At 40.9% G+C, this 19,118-nt stretch overlaps 2 protein-coding genes across 2 annotated transcripts; both read right to left on the bottom strand.

Annotated features, from left to right (window-relative positions):
* Window positions 1-3,653: 3,653 nt before the first annotated feature.
* On the bottom strand, window positions 3,654-5,902 carry si:dkey-237j10.2 (uncharacterized protein LOC568721 homolog). The gene is made up of 2 exons (XM_044040622.1): window positions 5,589-5,902; window positions 3,654-5,363 (listed from the first exon to the last, which is right to left on the bottom strand). Exons 1-2 carry the CDS (start codon window positions 5,755-5,757, stop codon window positions 4,648-4,650), a joined length of 885 nt encoding a protein of 294 aa, XP_043896557.1. The 5' UTR covers window positions 5,758-5,902; the 3' UTR covers window positions 3,654-4,647.
* Window positions 5,903-6,743: 841 nt separating this feature from the next.
* On the bottom strand, window positions 6,744-19,093 carry sh3bgrl (SH3 domain binding glutamate-rich protein like). Its single transcript, XM_044040147.1, has 4 exons — window positions 18,827-19,093; window positions 11,885-12,070; window positions 8,018-8,098; window positions 6,744-7,646 (listed from the first exon to the last, which is right to left on the bottom strand). The coding sequence occupies exons 1-4, from the start codon at window positions 18,869-18,871 to the stop codon at window positions 7,611-7,613; spliced, it is 348 nt and encodes a 115-aa protein (XP_043896082.1). The 5' UTR covers window positions 18,872-19,093; the 3' UTR covers window positions 6,744-7,610.
* Window positions 19,094-19,118: the final 25 nt, after the last annotated feature.

Below are 19,118 nucleotides of genomic sequence, written 5' to 3'. Positions count from 1 at the left end.
ATTGACCAACATTAAGTCTCATTTAATGAAGAAAGGTGTCCTTGTTTATTTTCAACTGCCTGATAAATTAAATATTTTCTGTTAAATCTCTTTCTTCTGTTTCAAGAAAAATGGATGCAAGAATGAGCTTGGAAGCTCAACCTGGATCAGGAATCGACGATAGTTAGGTTTTGTTGACCTGCTCAAATCTATCACACACATTTTTATATGCAGAATAAATTAGTTTCCAGGTGACTGTGGTCAGAAAATCTTGCATATGGTATTTGCTGCCATCTACTGGTGTTTTCAGGCCCCATGTTTAAGGACATTCTAACATGAAAGTTTATAAAACAAGGGAGACCAACTTGTCTTTCCGGTAGTGATGTCCTGAGTACCACGTCCTCTACACCAGCCATTATTAATACAGTACATATGTTAAAACATTTTTACAAATCCTGGTAACCACCTTCATTTTCCAGAAATATGGTCCCATTATATTATTTTCTCACTGATGTACATATGACTTTATCACCATGCACTGAAATATTGATATTGATGATCGTCTTACTTTCTTCTTCACAACCAGTCGCTCTACCAGAGGCTTTATGGTCATCCTCTGCAAACCAGATACAACCAATCATATACAAATATAAAACACCTTTTTTTAAATCATCCTGGAGCCGTTTTTTTTTTCAACCAAGTTCACATGTGATGTTATTATCCCACCTGTACAAAGACAGTGAAGACAATGACCATGATGGTAGTTGTGATGAAGAAATGAGAAAGACTGTGGAGAAACAGATCCCCCCCTGCAGGCCATGATGAACTGATCTCTCACATGTCACAGTGTTTTTACGAAGTATTAAAAAATGCATTTATTTTTTTTTCAAAGAATTATTAAGTTACATGTGGCCAACCATAGGATGCAGAGCAGCAGTGTGAAGCAGAACAAATCAGCAGGCAAATCAAATTATACCAGGCTGTGGTGAAGCATGTCTGAGGTCAGGTAGGACAGGAAGGAGTAGAGCAGGGGTGTCAAACATACGGCCCGGGGGCCAGAACCGGCCCACCAGAGGGTCCAATCCGGCCCACAGGATGAATTTGTTAAAATTTCACACTAATCTAAATGTAATGTTAAATGCTCCAGATACCCGTGGCTAAATGTTTGTGCCTTTATAGATCCAGTGTGCTGTGTAAATAGTAAATTTAGGCATGATATTGTTGAAATTGCACTTATATTTGTCAAGAAATTTCATGTTTTGTAAAATTATCCTTCATTAAATGTAAAACGAAGGAGTTGCTCATAGGTTATTATTCTATTATTTTGCTTTTTTTACTGGTCCGGCCCCCTTGAGATCAAATTGTGCTGTATGTGGCCCCTGAACAAAAATGACTTTGACACCCCTGGAGTAGAGGAAGACAAAGACAAGGGCAAGGATGTCGGCTCTGAAAGTGAAACATGAGGTGAGGACCACCAACTGGCCATTAAGGAGGCCTACAAGGGACCACCATCACCCTGCATCCAACCAGCATCACCCTGCTGAGGAAGGACTCAAAGAGCTTGTAGATTACCACATATGGGGGGGGTGTACATACAGTTTAAATAATTGTCTTCACACATACTGCACTTATATGCACCATCTGTCTCCTCACCACAATGACAGCATCATTGACTCTCCAAACCCCTGAGAGAGTCAATGAGTTCTCCGTTAACATGCATCTCACAGGGTGGATCATAGAGCCAAAGAACAGGCAATAAAGCAGCGGGATGTCTCCCAGAGAATTCTGGGCCAGCACGCACACACACACACACGCACACACACACACACACACACACTGTACAGAGACAACCCAATGCCCAGCACATTCCATAAAGTTCTCAGCACTGCATACCTGCAATTATGTAGGTGATATGACACACCTCCTGCATTCATTCAGATTTGTGTCACTTGATGGCAGTGCGACAAGCTGTAAACACAAAATTGTCAGTCAAAATTGGCATTTTTTCTTTTTTTCAAATTAGAAATTACACCCTGACTTTGTAAAGGACATTCTGAGATTTTCAAAGAAAAGCCTCTCTGGCAGGAAGTAACCTGCTTCCAGGATGACTGGTGGGAGCAGAGAGAGGAAGAATGAGAGCCAGATGAGTGGAGACGGACGACATCTATCACACCTCCCACCAGGAGGCCGACCTAGATGGTGAAAGCTTTCTGGGACAAGAGCAGGGACACAACCAGACCAGTGGAAACCTGATGGACACACACAGAGGATTCAGCAGCTATTGTTCTTAAGACACTGCACTGACCTCCATTCATTTGGACAGTCTAAACAAAGTCGTATCCCCAACCCTGACCATAGCCGTAACCTTAATATTTCCACAATTCAAATCTTGGCCCTAAACTTGTCAATTTCCTCAGAAAATAGTTTTTTGCCTCATTAGGACCAGGGTTTTGTTCTCCATGTTGTTTTCTCTTCAGAACAAAAGTCAGAAAACCACATATGACGACACATATGACACATCGAAGTCCAGTGAGATGAGCTGTTCGTGAGGCTGAGGGAGGTCAGGGGTCAGGGCCAAGTCAGCCACCACACAGGAGGAGAGGAGCAGAGAGAGCGAGAGACAGACAGAGACAGAGAGTCCACAGAAGTGTTGCCATCTTGTGTCCATGCTGGGGCCACTAGAGAGAGAGAGAAAGGGAGAGCTACTACAGGGCTTATGGAGATGGGGGAGGGCAAGCAGCACACACACACACACACACACGAAGTGACAGTCTCCTGAGTTAGCAATGAGTTAGCAATGACAACACAACACACATGTTTGCACTGCTGTCTTAGTGAAGATACATGGACCAAATGCATTGCAGAGCTTATCTTAAGCATCACACCTTAACATCAACCCTTAACCTAAATCCTTTTGCTAACCTGAACGTTAAATCAGTTCTAAACACATAAACAGCCCATTTAAGTAAGTAAGTAAGTAAAGTTTATTTATATCGCACTTTTCACTTCACTGTAAAAAAGTAAGGCACATAATACACAGCAGATACGACATTAACAGACATGAGAAGATAAAACAGACTGAAATAAAACACACGCCTAACTAAAAGCCTTTCTGAACAGCAGGGTCTTAAGCTGCTCTTTGAAAGACTCTACAGAATTGAAAGTGCACAGATACAGTGGCAACTCGTTCCATAGTCTGGGGAGCCGCTGCTAGAAAGGCTTGATCCCCTCTTGTTTTGAAGCGGGTGTGAGGAATGAACAGCAAGCATTGATTAGAGGATCTGAGAGAACGTGCAGGATTATACACTTGCAGCAGATCAGAAATTCAGAAATGTAACCAGGTGTAATAGAATGTCCTGACTTTCCCAAAATGTTCTCACTTCCTGGGGTTTTATTTAATCAGCAATGCAATGTATCAAGGCATGTAAACATGGTCAAGACAAAAAAGAAGCTTCTGAATGGTGGAGAAAGTGATTTCAGTGACTCTGAACGTAGCATGGTTGTTTGTGTGTATTTCAGAAACCCCTGATCTTGGATTTTAACTCACAATCATCTCTTGAGTTTGCAGAGAATGGTCAGAAAAAGAAGAAGAACATATTGATAAATAAATTATATAAAAAATGATAATTATTAACAGTTGACATTTTCAAAAAAATCAACACATGACTCTCGGATAACCACAGGATTTGTTTTTATTATTTATTTTGAATCAGACATGAAAAGCAGCAATGAATAATATTGTTATACTGTCACACTGAACATGGATTTTTGTATCCATGTTTTTTTAGTGTGGCGCTCTGTCGTCGCAGGTCTTTCATCAGTGCAGACACTTTGACTTGTCAGCAGGAACAACAAGTTTAGTTCACGAAAGCTTATTTCCCCAATACCAGGTTAGGAAGCATGTGAGCATCTGTGCTTCACAGGTCACAAATCAACCTCACACAGTATTATTATATTACAATATTGCATGTAGCCATCAGATGACCAGGAGTCTTGCACAGTAGTGGTATATAATGCTGTCTATTAAAGAAAAACAGAATTTACCATTGTTGTTCTTCAGTTGCATTTCACAGTAAAGTAAAAATGCACTGTATAATTCACACTAATAAGTGTCATCAGGTCGGTCACTGACGTTACTGAAAAAGTCTCTTGTATTTTCAGTCATATCAGACTCCACATTAAACATTTTACTCCTCTGGTGGTAACTTGAGCTGTAGCTCATGTAACATCAAAGTTGAATTGTTGTATTTAATTTATTTCCTGGTTGGTGAACGGTGGACTTATTCTTAGGTTCTAGTATTTTAGTTCATTTACACCAGAGGTTATTTTACACAAAGGTGAATGTTACACATTTACAAGGCCTCTCCAGGGTGACGTGTGAGATAACATTAGATAAAAGTGTTATTACCTTAACACACCCACACTGTATAATGACGGAAACAATACAGTAAATCCTCATGGACATGTCAGTGTAGTACAAAAAATCAACAGCAGGTGGCACATGGGAGCTGCTAAACTGTAAGCATCATTTAATCACTTAAGTAAACAAAGAAATGATGCAAATACAAACAAAAAAAACAAACAGAACTTGCTCTCATTTACTGAATTGATCTAATCTCCATTTCACATAAACCTGGGGTGAAAAAGAAGAGAAAGCCTGGAACACCATTACATGTAGTTTCTCTTCAAATGAGTGTGGTCATTCTCTGAGATCCTCAGCACAGGCGAGCTGAAGTTAGATGAGCAGGGAATGTTCTGGGTGCTCAGGCAACTCATCTTCTTTGCGTTGCCTCCACCTGATACTTTCACCAGACAGGCCTCCAGTGAGTCTGGTCCCCGTGTCTGCATGCTGGGCTGCGGTGGCGGCACAAGGCCGTGCAGGAGGCTGTTTCCCAGGTCAGAGTTGCATCGAGCCAAATTGTCAGTCATGTGCTGCAGGTAAACCTCCTCCACCTGTTTGTCCAGCATGCCGTTCAGTACCGAGTTCGACATGGGCTCCAACCCAGACCCAGGCAGACCCAGGCTCATGTTCACACTCGTCCCCACAACCAGATAACCCTGGTCTGATGTGGATGAAACAGGTTCCCCTCGTAGCTCTTGCTGGGAAACCTCCCACTCTGGCTGGAAGTGAACGTCAGAGACAGGACGGACCAAACTGTGCTGAATAGCAGTGGCTCTCAGTGGATATTGTGAGATGCGGCCAGAGTCGGCCACCTGTAGATCTGGATACTGTTGCAGGAGACTGCAGTCGTCAATGCAAACTGTTATGTCAGGATCCACGGTGAGGACAGGTGAACACCCAGGGATTGTGAGGCCTACAGGGCGTCGATGCACCGCTCTCAGTCCCTGATCTTGGGTGAAGTGTAATTCTTCCTGGCCTTGACCTGATTACAAAAACATAAGCAGGTACATTTAGCTTAATGTACCTGCTTGACACACAGCATACAATGTCATCTCAAATGTAGTGTGATATGATTAATGATATCATGTTAGACACAGGAAGAACATATAAATAAAAAAGGAAGCCAGAGAAGAATGTATTTATACATGGAACCATTACGATAATCAGACAGTGTGTACATGTTATAACAAGTAACAAGGCTTTTTACCTGCTTCAGCTGAATGTAACCGTAGGTCTGTAGTGTTTGAGTTGGAGTGAGAACAGATCAACGCATCTGTACAATGAGTGTTTGTCTTCGTTTTGTGTTGTTTGGAAGCAGAGGCAAACTTCCTCTCCTCCCTGTAAAGCAGCACTCGGAGAAAACCTTCGGCGAGCATGACACAGACAGACTCTCCTCTTCTCTAACGTCTTGCTTTTGCTTTCTTCTGGTTTTCAGTCTTGAATGTTCGTGGAACAGTGCGACGGAGCGTATGTGCGTGTGTAATGTGTTTCACTTCTGCAACTGAGAAGTGGCCCCTCCACCACAGCGACATACTTCCTTTATCTGCAACTGAAAATCACCATTGCACACGAGCTGAGAAACGTTAACAAGAAAGCAAAAGTACTTACAAAACTTCCATAAAACAAAACAACAATGTAAAATGACTCTTTGTCAAATCTGGCAGTCAAAAGGAAGTTGCAGTACATAGATGGTCTGTATTTATATTAAGTGCTTTTCACACATTCATACGTGCAGCACATTTTCTATCACACAGCTTTCATAAAGTGTCTTGCCCAGGGACACTTTCGCATGTAGACTAGCCAGGAAGCCAGGAACTGAACCCACAACCAACAAAAATCCCCTGTGTGTGATGTGGTTTCATTGTCTGTACAAATGCACTTTACTGAACCGAAGATTATTACCAGTTTTAGATTTAGATTGTTAATCCCCCGTGGGGAGAATTCAGATTTACACAACAGGACAAATGTAATGAAAGATTAAATGAGAATAGAAACAAGAACAGGAACAAATTATATGCAAAATGGTGACAGAATGTTTAGCGAAAGATTCGACCAAAGTTCTGCTCTAGCAACTTTATTCATGTTTCAAAGAGTTCAAAGTATTTTAAACCATAAAATATAAAGGCTACACATTTCCCTCATGTGGAATTGTTAACAACTGTCATGTGTGCATCTGAAGGTGCTGGATACCCAAGAAATTACCAAATTGCTCCCATCACCCGCTTCAAGAAGATTCAGTATAGTTAAGTGTGAAGAGAACAGTCACATCCTGGAAACTACCGAGTTATTGTTGATAAAAAAAAAAGTACGGGTTTGTCACGATGAGGCATCATTTTAGAAGAAGTTCTCACAGTCATGCGTGTAGTTTTATTTCTGTTTTATTTTCAGGAAGGTATCAACTATATAAAACAGGGATTTACAAAACAAAGTGGAACAGGATGCCAACAGCAAAAAAAACAAACAAAAAAAAACCCAACACCTTTTCAACTCATCTAAGCTGCAAAAAGGCAAATAATTAACAAAACAAAGTTACTTTTACATCCCTCTGGGTTTACATACTTTTGGCAGGTTATTTTTAAACATACATCATCTTGTAGAAAAAAGTCTGCTATTAAAACAGCATTAAGACAATATAAAGTAAATAAAAAAAACCACAACACAATGGGATTGTATTAGTTAAGTCCTACAGAAGGTGCTGCAGATTTGGTGATTTAAGAGCACAAGATCTGAATTCAACAGCTAAGACTTACACAGACCTATGGAGTCAACACAAAGGATGACAATGACATGGATGATGTTGTGTTTTGGACTAAGAATGAATCTGTGTTACAATTTTCTCGGTGTGCAAACTTTCTTTTGTCTCGTGATGTGCTCCCAAACAGGAAGCTATACATTAACACTCATGGTTGATTGACATACCATTAGGCCCAAAAGCTTAGCAGGCTGAGGTTAGCTGAGGTTAGTGGAGGAAGCAGAGCTGTTAAAGATACCCATGATGCTCTGGTGTAGTACCTCCATTGACTACAGCTGACAAGGCACAGCTGAGCACAAATAACAAAAAAAACAAACATTCTGAAATAAACACCATCAACATATTTATAAGCTAGGTGAAATGTTGCTTCTTCTTTTTTTCCTTGGATCTTTTCCAGGTCAGTCTGGGCCCAGGTCTGGATCCAGGTCTGGGTCCAAGTCCAACCCTGAGCTCTCAGGTAGAAACAATGCAAAGCTGCTACTGCTGTTCTTTCTTTGCAAGAGCCTCTGCCTCCTGGAGAAAGATGAGAAAAGAGAAGACAAGGGTGTTTTATATTAAAATGGAGGATATTGCTTTTTTATTCCCTGCCCCTGCTTGGAGGAAAACCCCCTCGTTTCTATAGTAACAGGGCACACCTCTCTGTAGTTCCTGTTGTGGCAGAGAGGAGGTGCCAGTGTGCAGGAGGCCTGCTTAGGTGTTAAATTATCATGAACAGATGTACTGTATTATATAATATGTGTGTTTCCTGTGTAAAAACCATACCTCGAGGATAAATATGTATTCACGCTCATAGGCTGGTTTTACAGGAAATATGGTTATTTCTTTTTGGAATGTGGTTCAATGAAAGGACAGATATCAGCATGTGTTTGTGTTTGTAAGCTTACCTTAGAGCCTGGGGGAGCGGTCAGACCCAGAAATGCATACACGGCATTGTCCTCTCTGGCATCAAAGAAGGCCTCATAGTCCTAAGGAGGGAGAAGAAGAAGAAGAAGAAGAAGAAGAAGAAGAAGAAGAAGAAGAAGAAGAAGAAGAAGACATGCAGTTACATGTAGTTTGATCAAATCAAAAAAGTGCAACCTCAGGAATGACCGTGTGAAACAGAGTTTGGAGCAAGTGTATGAGAAGCAGTCACGGTCGTGCTATTTGTGTAAGAACAGGCCCCAGCAGTCATTCTGTTAGGAGGGTATTCTCCTTTTAGAATTCAAACCAGTGTAAACAAACGAGCACATTCAGCCATTTTATCTCTCTTTCTCACTCTCTCGGCCCTTTGTTTCCCTCCCTATTCACACACACACACACACACACATAGCAGTACACACACAAACAGAAGGACACTGCAGTGACAAGTGTCCTGGGAAATGATGTTCTCTTTGTCTGTGACATTCAATACAGCCCATCCTTCATGTGCAACTTCACTTCCATACGTCCATTAGCTGCACAGCATGAAGCCACAGCGCTCATGGCTAAGAGCCTCATGTGTGTCTACTGGGAGTAGCACGGGGTAATAACCAGTGTGCTGAGCCTCGTTCACAATCAAATCTGTGGGTATATTGGTTGTTCTGCCCTGTGGTGTTTTTTTCACCTCGAGACTCGAGACGTGACTTAACTGTGAGGACTTGAGACTTGCCTGCATTGAACCGTTCAATGTAAACCTAATGTTCTTTACATATTGGACTTATTTATTTTCATTTCATTCATGTTAATTGTATATATATATATTGTTTATAAACAATTCAGTTGTATGGGACCATGAAGCCATCTTTACATTGTATGAGTAATACAGGGTTTCTGTTACTGATAAAACTCTAGTAGTTCAAAATTACTGTCTTCAAAAAAAAAAAAAACATATTTAAATGTGGAATATCTGGGAAATCATGTTCTACATTAATACGACTTGACTTATAACTTCATTTAAAGCAGGGATTCAACTTGGCTTGCTTGATTCTTTGGACTTACTTGAGACTTGAAGGTTAAGAGTGGAGACTTCCATATTATGTGTAACCTACTCCCATTTCTGCCAATAGCACAATGGAGCTCAGGCACAATGTACCTTTTATTTCAAAGGTTTTAAGTTGCAAATTGAATAAAGTAAGAGGAAATAAAGAAATGATGAGTGCTGTCGCAAGTTGTAAAAAGTAAAGTTATTTCTAAAAGCCTAGCCGTGAGCCATGAAATAACTTTACTTTTCAAGACAAAAGAATGTCTTAGGGTTGCCAAATTTGCACTGCTGCCAAAAATGAAGCAGGAATTAGTTCACCAAGTATATAATTAATAAAAAAAAACCTTGTAGTTGTTTGACCAAGGAGTGTCGATCAAAACCCACTGGTTGAAAAAAACAAACCTGTGAGGTATAAAACAGAGATGTCAAACTGGTGGCCTGTGGGCCACATGCGGCCCACCACTTAATATGTTATAATGAAAACATGGCCCGTGATGTCCTCTTCCTTTAATCACTCAGCATGTGTGGCTGAAGCACAGCTGCCAGCGAGGTGGTTTTAATTTTTGTAATAATATCCTCCTGACTACCAGTAGTTCAAATTTCTCCTCTGTGGAGGACATTTGTAAACCTGAATAACTCCAACCCACTGCATACCACTGAATGAACTCCTTTTGCTATCTACAGAGGACATTTTCAATGATACCAAATGTGAAGGGGTGTGGCTTTGGTCACAATATTTTTTAGATTTTTGAATATATATTTTTTTCCTGGTAGTCAGGAGGATATTACAAACATATAATCAGACATTTGGTTGTAGTTACTGCATTATTAAATGCATTATATTCAACATTAAATTACATATAAGCTAGTTTGGTGATTTAATTACAGTTGTCCACATTATTATTTACTTCATTTTAGATGTATTTCTTTGTTTTGATATTATAATAGATTTATTTAGCTATTTATGTTTCTTTTATTTTGATGTGTACATCATTCCATATCAAAACAAGCACTTTTACTTTGAGATTCTGTGAAATATCATCATAAATATGCTTACTGTGATATCACAATGAAAATGAAAAATGCACTATAATTTAAAGCTCATAGAGCAACAGTAGCATCTTTACACTAGACCGGCCCCCTCTTGACCAGACCAGACGCTCATTGGTCCACAGGCCATTTGAGTTTGACAACCCTGGATTAAATGAACTTTCAAAAGAAAAACGGATGTCTACAATCCATGCCAGACTATAATAAATGCAATCATTTGGACATTTGAGTCATCACTAGATGTAAGCCAGAAGTTGAGGTGGACTCACACGTATGCATTGTTTCAAAGATTGACGGTGGACGTGCCTGATGCTCGGTGCTGGAATTACAGCAGCTATCAGTGGTTTGCAGAGCAGTGTCCGACAAAAGAACCCTGGCAACAGGGAGGATGGTGTTGAATGAGATGCTTTATACTGTTAGAGCTAAACTCATAAATGTGATATTATTGGCTGGTGTCTGGGCTGGAACATTTGCATAACGTGTTGTGATTGGCTGGCACTTCTCACGCTGCTGCTTGGAAAGTGGAACATTTCTCAACTTCTTCTCCGTGCAACCTTTGTCAAAGCTCCATTCAAAGTGAATGAGAAGTATTTCTGCTGACACCTCTGCCATATACATGTCAGTTCCCCTTTAGCGAAGAAGCCATGGAAAAATGGCACAGCAGGTGCAGCCAAGTCCCCAGCTGTGCGACACACACCTGTGTTTTGGACAGGTCAACAGGAGGAAGTGGGATATTTTATTGCAGGACTGTGCTTGAAAGGATTAATGTGAAATGTTGACATAAAATGACATTATCAGATACAGTAAGGTAATTTACTTTAACCAGATGGTTAGATGAGAAGATCAATACCTGCCCGTCTGCCCATTATATATATAAAGCCTGAACCAGTAATCTTATCTTTCCTCGCACTGTCCAAAGGTTCAGATCAAATCAGACAAACAGGACCTCTAAACCTAAATCATTCTTTCTCTCCAGAGTCTAGAGTCCAGAGTTTCCAGTCTTTAGGCTAAGCTATACCAACTAGCTTCATGTCTACTAGATACAGAATGAATGAATTAGTCATTTTTGCACACAGTCCAATTAGTGATAGCGAATTTGTCCTCTGCATTTACACACCACTAGTGAACACACACAAGCCGGGCACAGGAGCAGTGTACAGCACTTATCTGTGCCCGGGATCAATGGAGGATTGGGTGCCATGCTCAAGGGCACCCCAAGATTGAACGAGCAACCTTCCAGTTACAAGCCCAATTCCTTTCCTCTTAATGGCATTAATGTTTGCACAAATCTTTTCATCTACTGATTTAAAGCTCAGCTAATTATAATGTAGTATAATTTAATTTAATCATTTTGAAATGGTCATTTGTCAGGAGAAGGTAGAACAAGTTAACATGTAAATATATTGATCCATGTGTGATGTTTTCTTTGTAACATTTCTAAAACAAATCCTGGAGATTTATCTGTTGAATGGTAAATCCAACACCCATACTCCTTTTAGCTCTGTTTACACCTCCACCACCTGTCCTCTGAGTCAGTTTGAACGTTTGAAAATAGAAGATGTGGTCTCTTTTTCTGTTTGGTCACCGTTAAAGAAGCTTCAATGTACAAGCATTGTTCTTCATTATGAGACAAACAGTTGTTTCATCTATTGCTACAATAATCAGATTTAAGTATATTTGTGTGTGTGTGTATGAGATCATGTGATCTATCATAGTAATGTAACTCGATGAACAGCCAGACAACAGTCTGAGTGTTTCTCACCCCGCAGTATTTGCTTTCATTAAATATCTGTGGGGGCAGAGGGTTGCCCGTCGCCGGCCTGGACTCCTCAGGAATATTCTCTCTCATCCACTTCCTGTTGGCCATGTCGGCTGCGATGTCGCACTCCTCAAACTCAATCTTATTGGCTGAAAGGAAGCCCATGACATCCTGCTGTTGCTTTTTGATCTGCATGCGGGGAGACAGAAAAAGGAAGTTGTCAGTTTGACATGTTCATTTCAGCCGTAGGAGGAAACCAACGGGCGTTTGGTTCGCAGCGCTGCTGTCAGTGCGGGCTCCAGAAATAAGGACAGGATTCATCTCAGGACACGATTGTAATAATGACACCACAGAGAACGCAGACTGCTCTGTTACTACGTTACCACACATTTGCTGTCAAGATACAAGAGTAGTGAAGAGGGGGAACTTAGGACACATTATGTTTTACCTGTATGAAAAATGCCAGGCAACAAGGAAGATGTCTATGTTACTGGTTGAAATACTATTTATGCCTTTATTAACTGATTGCACTGCCTTTTATATGCCTTTATTTTTTATCTGCTGTCTTGTCTACTTTGCCAGTTACTGGATGACTGAATTCCCCTTCAGGAAATAATTAACTATGTTTTATCCTGTCCCAATTAAGTGAGCATTATTATGTTCTAAATAGACTGTATTGACATTTCTGAGAGTCATTGCCTTTGGATATGATTTCAAACAGTCCATCCTGTTTACATTAAAACTTCATAATGTCCATCTAAGAGAATAAAAACCTCAGTAAATTTAAGTCTATAAGAACAACATGGGGACCTCGTTTTGGACCTCACCTCGTTTAAGGTGAGCTGTCAGGTGTGTCCTTTACTGTGCAGAAATGCAAAATACAGTCACACACACAGAAAGAAGAGGAAGACTGAAATGTGTGTTTGACTGTGTCATTCCTGCTTCTGTCGTTATCGAAGAAGGATGTGCGTGTGTGATTCTGTGTACGAAGCTGTGGACCAATGAGCTCTCAATGGGGGTGTTTCAAAGGAGAGGATGGCCCTACAAGGCCAGACGGAAACAAGAGCTCCTCTGAGAGTCCAGAGGAGGTAACTGGTCAAACACGAGCCAAATAAGGCCTGCTGCACGGAGACACACTCATGCTGCCTCTGTTCACACACACACACACACACACACACTTGAAAACACATGAAAATAAAAAACATAATACACATATGTATATATACATATACAATATTTTTAATTGTTATTCTTGTCTTCCTTGATAGTCCACCCGGTGTTACAGTGCTCAGAGCAGACAGGTGGATTATTTAAGGGCCGTCTGGTGAAACAACACAACACTGTGGCATGGAAATGAGGGAGTTGCCAAAGCTGGCAGTTTAACCGTGGCACAATTATTTGACGGCAGTTACACTCCCAGGGCCAAAGTCCTAAATACAAGCTTTCTTCCCACCTGCTTGGAACAAAGCAGCCAAATAGAACACACTGAGCTCAGACTCACTTTATTAACTCACTGTCTCGCCAAACACACACTAAAACAACCTTTTCTCCAGTGGAAGGATCTGATCTGCACAAACTCCTCCTCAAACTTCTTGTTTGCATGACTAACTTGAACTTCAATTAAACATGAATTCTCTGTTCTCCTCTACTTTGGCCTGGATTGTACTGTTGCCAAGCAAACTTCATTTGTGAGGCAAACTGACCACATGCCGTCTGCCTCTAACTGTAACTGCACAGCGAGACTTCTCAGCTTGGTCCTTTCAGACTTCCGTGTAGCTCTCAGTTGTCATTACTTTTTTGCTTTTGTTTTTAACAGGGGAAACTGTGACTGGCTTTTAGGGTGTAAACATATACAACTATTCTCCTCCCGATTCCTTGTTATATCAATGTGGAAATCTGCCTAATGAGTCCTCAATTCAAACAAGACAGGGAGCAGAACGAGCCAGATGTGCTGGAGTCAAGCCTGCCGACATGAAACAGGCAGCACTTGTACGCCTCATTCTGATTTACATAACCTGTTGCTTACGTATGCAAATTCACACCGAGTTTGACAATATGCAAAAGTGGGTAAACAGTGTGCTTTTGTGTGACACAGACAGGATTGGGGTGGGAAGTCTCAGTGTTTGTAATCAGGCTGTGGCTGTCGAGCCACTACTTTATTCATTTTTGTTGACTAAAATATCTGTGCACCTATTGTGTGGAGTATGATGAAATGTTGAAGAGACACTCAAAATCCCAAGAGGGTTCACCGCAATTTTGGTAATTGAGATTCTGTCTATAACGCCATCTCATATCTGGTGATAGATGGTACCGAATCCTGTATTCATGGCTCTCAGATGATACAGTATACCCCCAATACCTTTGATGTTCCCCTGTTTAACAGTCTTAATGTTCTCCAGGATGCTATTTTTAATCTCAAAGTAGTGCTTAAAGCAAATAATTCAACTCATCAGACCCCTGGTGTGATAATAAATCCACATTTAAACTCCATATCAATTATCTCACCTGCAAATTATGTCAAAAGCTGACCAATTTTTACAGAAAAATAACCTGCTTTACTTTAACCTGCAGAAAAAATGTAACTGAATAACTGATAGGAGTTGTGATAAAGTTGACTGGGCGTCTCTCACACAGTAGTAAACTCACCACTGGCATCTGTTTATTATTATTAAAGCTCCTTAATTACCTTCATATATTTCTTCATTGTTATTTAGAAACTCTGGCCCTCTTTCAACACAATTTAATAATTGCTTTGGTCCTTCAGGTTCCTTGTGATTAAACTGATATTGCAGCAATCTTTTCCATCTATGGTCGTGGGCGGAGTCATCACTGCACAACTGCATGAAACTGCCGTGACTTTGTTTTACACACGACACACAAACGAGTGACTAATGACTTGTAAAGCAGTTGTTTTCAGTGTAACTGAATCATTAGAATCAGTTCATTTAAACTATTTGTTCAGTACTTCCTCCATGACCGGTGGACTGAAACACAGTGTCAGGGGTTTGTGATGCTGCTCGTCGATCGCGATCAACAGTGCTGTCACTAAACACACCAGACTCCTCTGTTAAATATTGAGATTTTAGACATTTGCCTGGTAACTGTTGGAGATTAACCCACATTTTTAGTCTTTTTAACTGATCGATAGTTCAGCATTGTTCGGCTTGATTCTTGTGTCGGACGCATAGCATCACCTCAGCTCATTTGGAACCTCGCCAGAGCAGATACTAAAAAAAAAGACTATGTTAGTAGAAATACAAAATAATCACACCGTGCCAAGGCGAGGAGTTGAGTCGAGCCGGTGGAAACATGGCATAAGATCAATTTCCTTGTTTCATTTGGTAATTTTAGGCATTCACTCAACAGCCAATTAATAAAAGGTCTGTTTTTGTGTTGTGTATGACGCCTGATGTTTGTTTATGTCCATCCTCAGCATCACTTTAAAAGGAGGGTCTCCCTCTGGTGATTCCGCATTTTAAATAAATGTTAGATCAAATCATATTACATCACACAGTTGCTAGTCACAGTCACATGAGTTTACTAAACTGATTTCAAATGTTTCCCCTTGGTTTTAGGACACAATGCACCGGAGAAACACCTTATGATATCACATGTATCAGCAACGACCTGGAGCTCTGCTTGTGTTATCACATTCCCAGGACGGTGAACGTACACACCCATGGAAGGACATGTTCACAAGTGCATTCTTATTCCTGCAAGAACATGATCTGTACAGCTTGAGAGTCTGATTCATTAAATTACTGTTTTTTATCCCCCTCTTGACTATCTTTAACAGCAGTCTGTGATTAGAACTAATTTATTGTTGCACTGATTGTTATTCTAGAACCTGTATAAACCACAGCAGTAACCCTGGCATCTACACTATGTGTTGTTTGTCTTACATTCCACACCCTAATCGTCCCTGTCATCAGCATCATCATTGTTATTATGTGGGAATGTGACACTGAGATCAGTTTCAGAACTGATCAGTCCCAGTAACAGCTGCCAGACAATGGTAGACATTGATTAGATAGTGTATCAATGGAACAGGCTCAGATCAATATGATGGAGTGTGATTACAGCTGAGGTTGGTTCATTTTCACTCACATGATTGAAAAAATGCTTAAACTGAATTTGATTCATAGCGACTGTAAGACAAAATTACATCTCTAGTCCCCGAGGATCAGAATGAATTCCAGTCTGCGCACCAAAAGAAACATGACTCAGGCCCGACCCTGTGCCTTTGTGAGGAATAACAGTTTTGTCTTGATTCAATCAAGTTTGATTTAATTTGTGATATAACAGTGATTTAACAGTCATATACTGACGTTTTAAGAGGAGCAGAGCTCTCCACCCACTCCTGTGCTCAATCAGCATTGGAACATCATTATAAAACAGCTTTGCACTGCTGCTCTGGTCTCACTGTTGCCTAAAGGTGAATCAACAGGAAAAGGCCACAAACTTGACCTGCTATACATAGCAGATGACTCCCAAACAACTTCAGCCTGCACTATAGACCATAACAAACTAATGTGGAAACAACACAGAGATCAGTAAGTGCTGATTCTCACTTCACTTTTACCCATGTTGTAGGGACCTCAGTCTGTCTACGCAGTCACATTAGGAGGACTGTTTTCCTTATGGGGACAAAATAAGTTATGTAAAAGTTTTAAGGTGAGGGCCTATTCTAATGTTAGGCAATGGTAATCAATAGTGAAAGTGAATGTTAAGAGTTAGCCTTGGGGAAATAAATGTATGACCAAGTAAAGTGTATGTATTTTTGTCACAGCTTAGGTTTATATAAAGATGTGTGTATACGGTATGACCTAATCTTTACGAGGCCATCATTGGTGGTAACACTAGAAGTGTCTCCAGAGAACTGCCAGTGAGTCAAAACACCATTTCTTCAGGTGACTCAAACGCTCTGCTTCTCATGACTGGGTGGAAATACCATGATGTCAGCACTCATTGACTCTGCATGGATAACACTGTGCACATTGGACTAACAGAGGTCAGAGATCATAAGAGTGTATGCCACCAATCAATGCTTTGCTCACACTGTGTTGTTGTTGTTTGAGGTGTTGCTAACATGTGAAACTTCATTGATGCTAATTAACATAATATTATAATACATTCATAATACTTTCATCTAGAGGCTACAGCTTTAAAGCGCCACAAAGATAACATTGACTTCAGGACTTACAAGTATGTACTTGTAGGTAAGATGAAAATATCCAACATAATCAACAAATGTTATCATACTTTACTACCTGGTTATTGTGGCTTATTATACATTGTCTGTGAGTCAGTTGTGATTATGTGTTAGAAACAAAATAAAACCATAACAAAAACATGGGAGACATCCCTCACCTCAGGTTAATGTTACACTGTCTCCCTCCATGACCTGACTCGGTTTTAACCGTTTGTTATTTAGATTCTTCTTTGTTTCGTTGCCTCGACTGTTGCTCAATTCACATGTTTAACTCGGGTGATTAATGAAGCCACAGCAGACACTGCTGTATGGTGGAATGCTAACCACACTGTTGGAACTGCGAGGCTCGGCGAAGGCAGACTTTCCACAAGCACTTAAAAGCCAATGCACTCAAATCTGCAAACACATTCTCCCAGCACAATGAGGTGACATTTTAGAATAAACACCGTGTAAATCATACACAGAGTTAGTCCTATAAACTCTACTACGTGAAAGCACATCACACGTCTAAAAGAACTTAAAGAAATGAGTTTCCAGACAAAACAGATTCTGCTGATTTGTCTTCTTTAAAAAATAGGATGCAGAATGGAGACAATAATGCAGGTCTTTCTAAGAAGCATTAAGGAGCACATAACATTGTCCACTACCTTTGCCAGACTCCACTAAACACAGATCGATGAGAGGCAGTGCATTTTCCCAGCACAGTGATGGCTTCACCGGATCTAAACTCTGGCTCCTCTGACTTTATAGGAAGCTCTCGTCCTGTGAGACTGATGCTGCTGTTACTGCTGAGTCTCTGTAAATGACATTTACTAAACAAGGCAATTAAGTAACTCAACTGAGAGGATGTTCAGCGTTTAAGGATTTCCTCTGTGTGTGAGCTGCTTGATATTAATAAGGCTTTTATTTCTTTGTTCTTTCCATCACAATAATTTTATATTTGTACAATTACACAACTTTCTAACAAAGAACTATGACTAAGACAGTGCTGTGATGCTCTATATCTTAGATTATGTTAAAATGATGCAAAGGCAGTACACAGATATGATTAGACTGCAAACACAACACAGCAAAGCCAGAGTTTGAGGTTTAGTGGACCTTTGACTGTGGTACAGCATAAGTCTCCACTGATCCAGACCTCCAGCGAGTCCGAAACAGTGGCTCTGGGCTGCAGCTGCATTTCTGAAAGAGGTCTCAGGGGAGTTGCACCACCATCAATCCTCTAAAAGCAACATGGCAAAAACTGAACTTATCAGCCCTGCAGACTCCGAGTCAGGTCACAACCGTATCCAACACACAATCATCTGTCCTGGTGTCAGGTGACAGGGTGGGGAATTTTAAGTACATGTATTGATTTCTACCACATGTCTTTCCTGTTTTCAGACCGAGTGTCCAACAAACACACTTAACTGTCACTCCAGGAAGCAGCAGAGTGTCCTCTAACTTCCTCCCTGAGTCTGCCTCTGTGACAAAGTTTCTAAATAGGAGGGGAAAAAAAGGAGTGGCAAGCCAAATACTTTTGAGAGCCTCCATCTGTGTCCAAAGAGTTGAGGAGGGCAGCAAAGCTGCATGCTCACTGATGAGTCAGTCCACTCCAGACTGAGAGGATGACAGCAGACTGGACATCAGCTACTGAGCCCAACAAAAGTTCAGCTTCCTGCATGCTGCTGAAACCACACAGTATATCACACAAAGACAACAACGTCGTTTCTCATCATTCTCTGGTCACTTACCGACGTGGATCCGGAGGACGATGCTATGTACACTTTGATCACCATGTTAAATCTCTTGACGCTGATCACACGAGCAGCTGCTCCTGCTTGCAGACGATTCGCAGACGGATTGAGACAAATAAAGAGCAGCAGCAGCAGCAGCAGCAGCAACAGCAGCAACAGTGACAAACTTCCCCGGCTTGTAACGCTGTGTGTGTCTGCTGAAGGCAGCGCAGACTGTGTGCGTAAAAGATCCGCTTCTCTGCTCTGGCTGGATGGAGCTTGGCATTCCTCTTCTGCCTCCCCGCCCCTT

The sequence above is a fragment of the Solea senegalensis genome, linkage group LG12 (genome assembly GCF_019176455.1).
Source record: "Solea senegalensis isolate Sse05_10M linkage group LG12, IFAPA_SoseM_1, whole genome shotgun sequence".
In the NCBI taxonomy this organism is placed as follows: domain Eukaryota; kingdom Metazoa; phylum Chordata; class Actinopteri; order Pleuronectiformes; family Soleidae; genus Solea; species Solea senegalensis.
The sequence above is the reverse complement of the archived record's forward strand: the minus strand, read 5'-3'. Positions and strand labels throughout refer to the sequence as shown.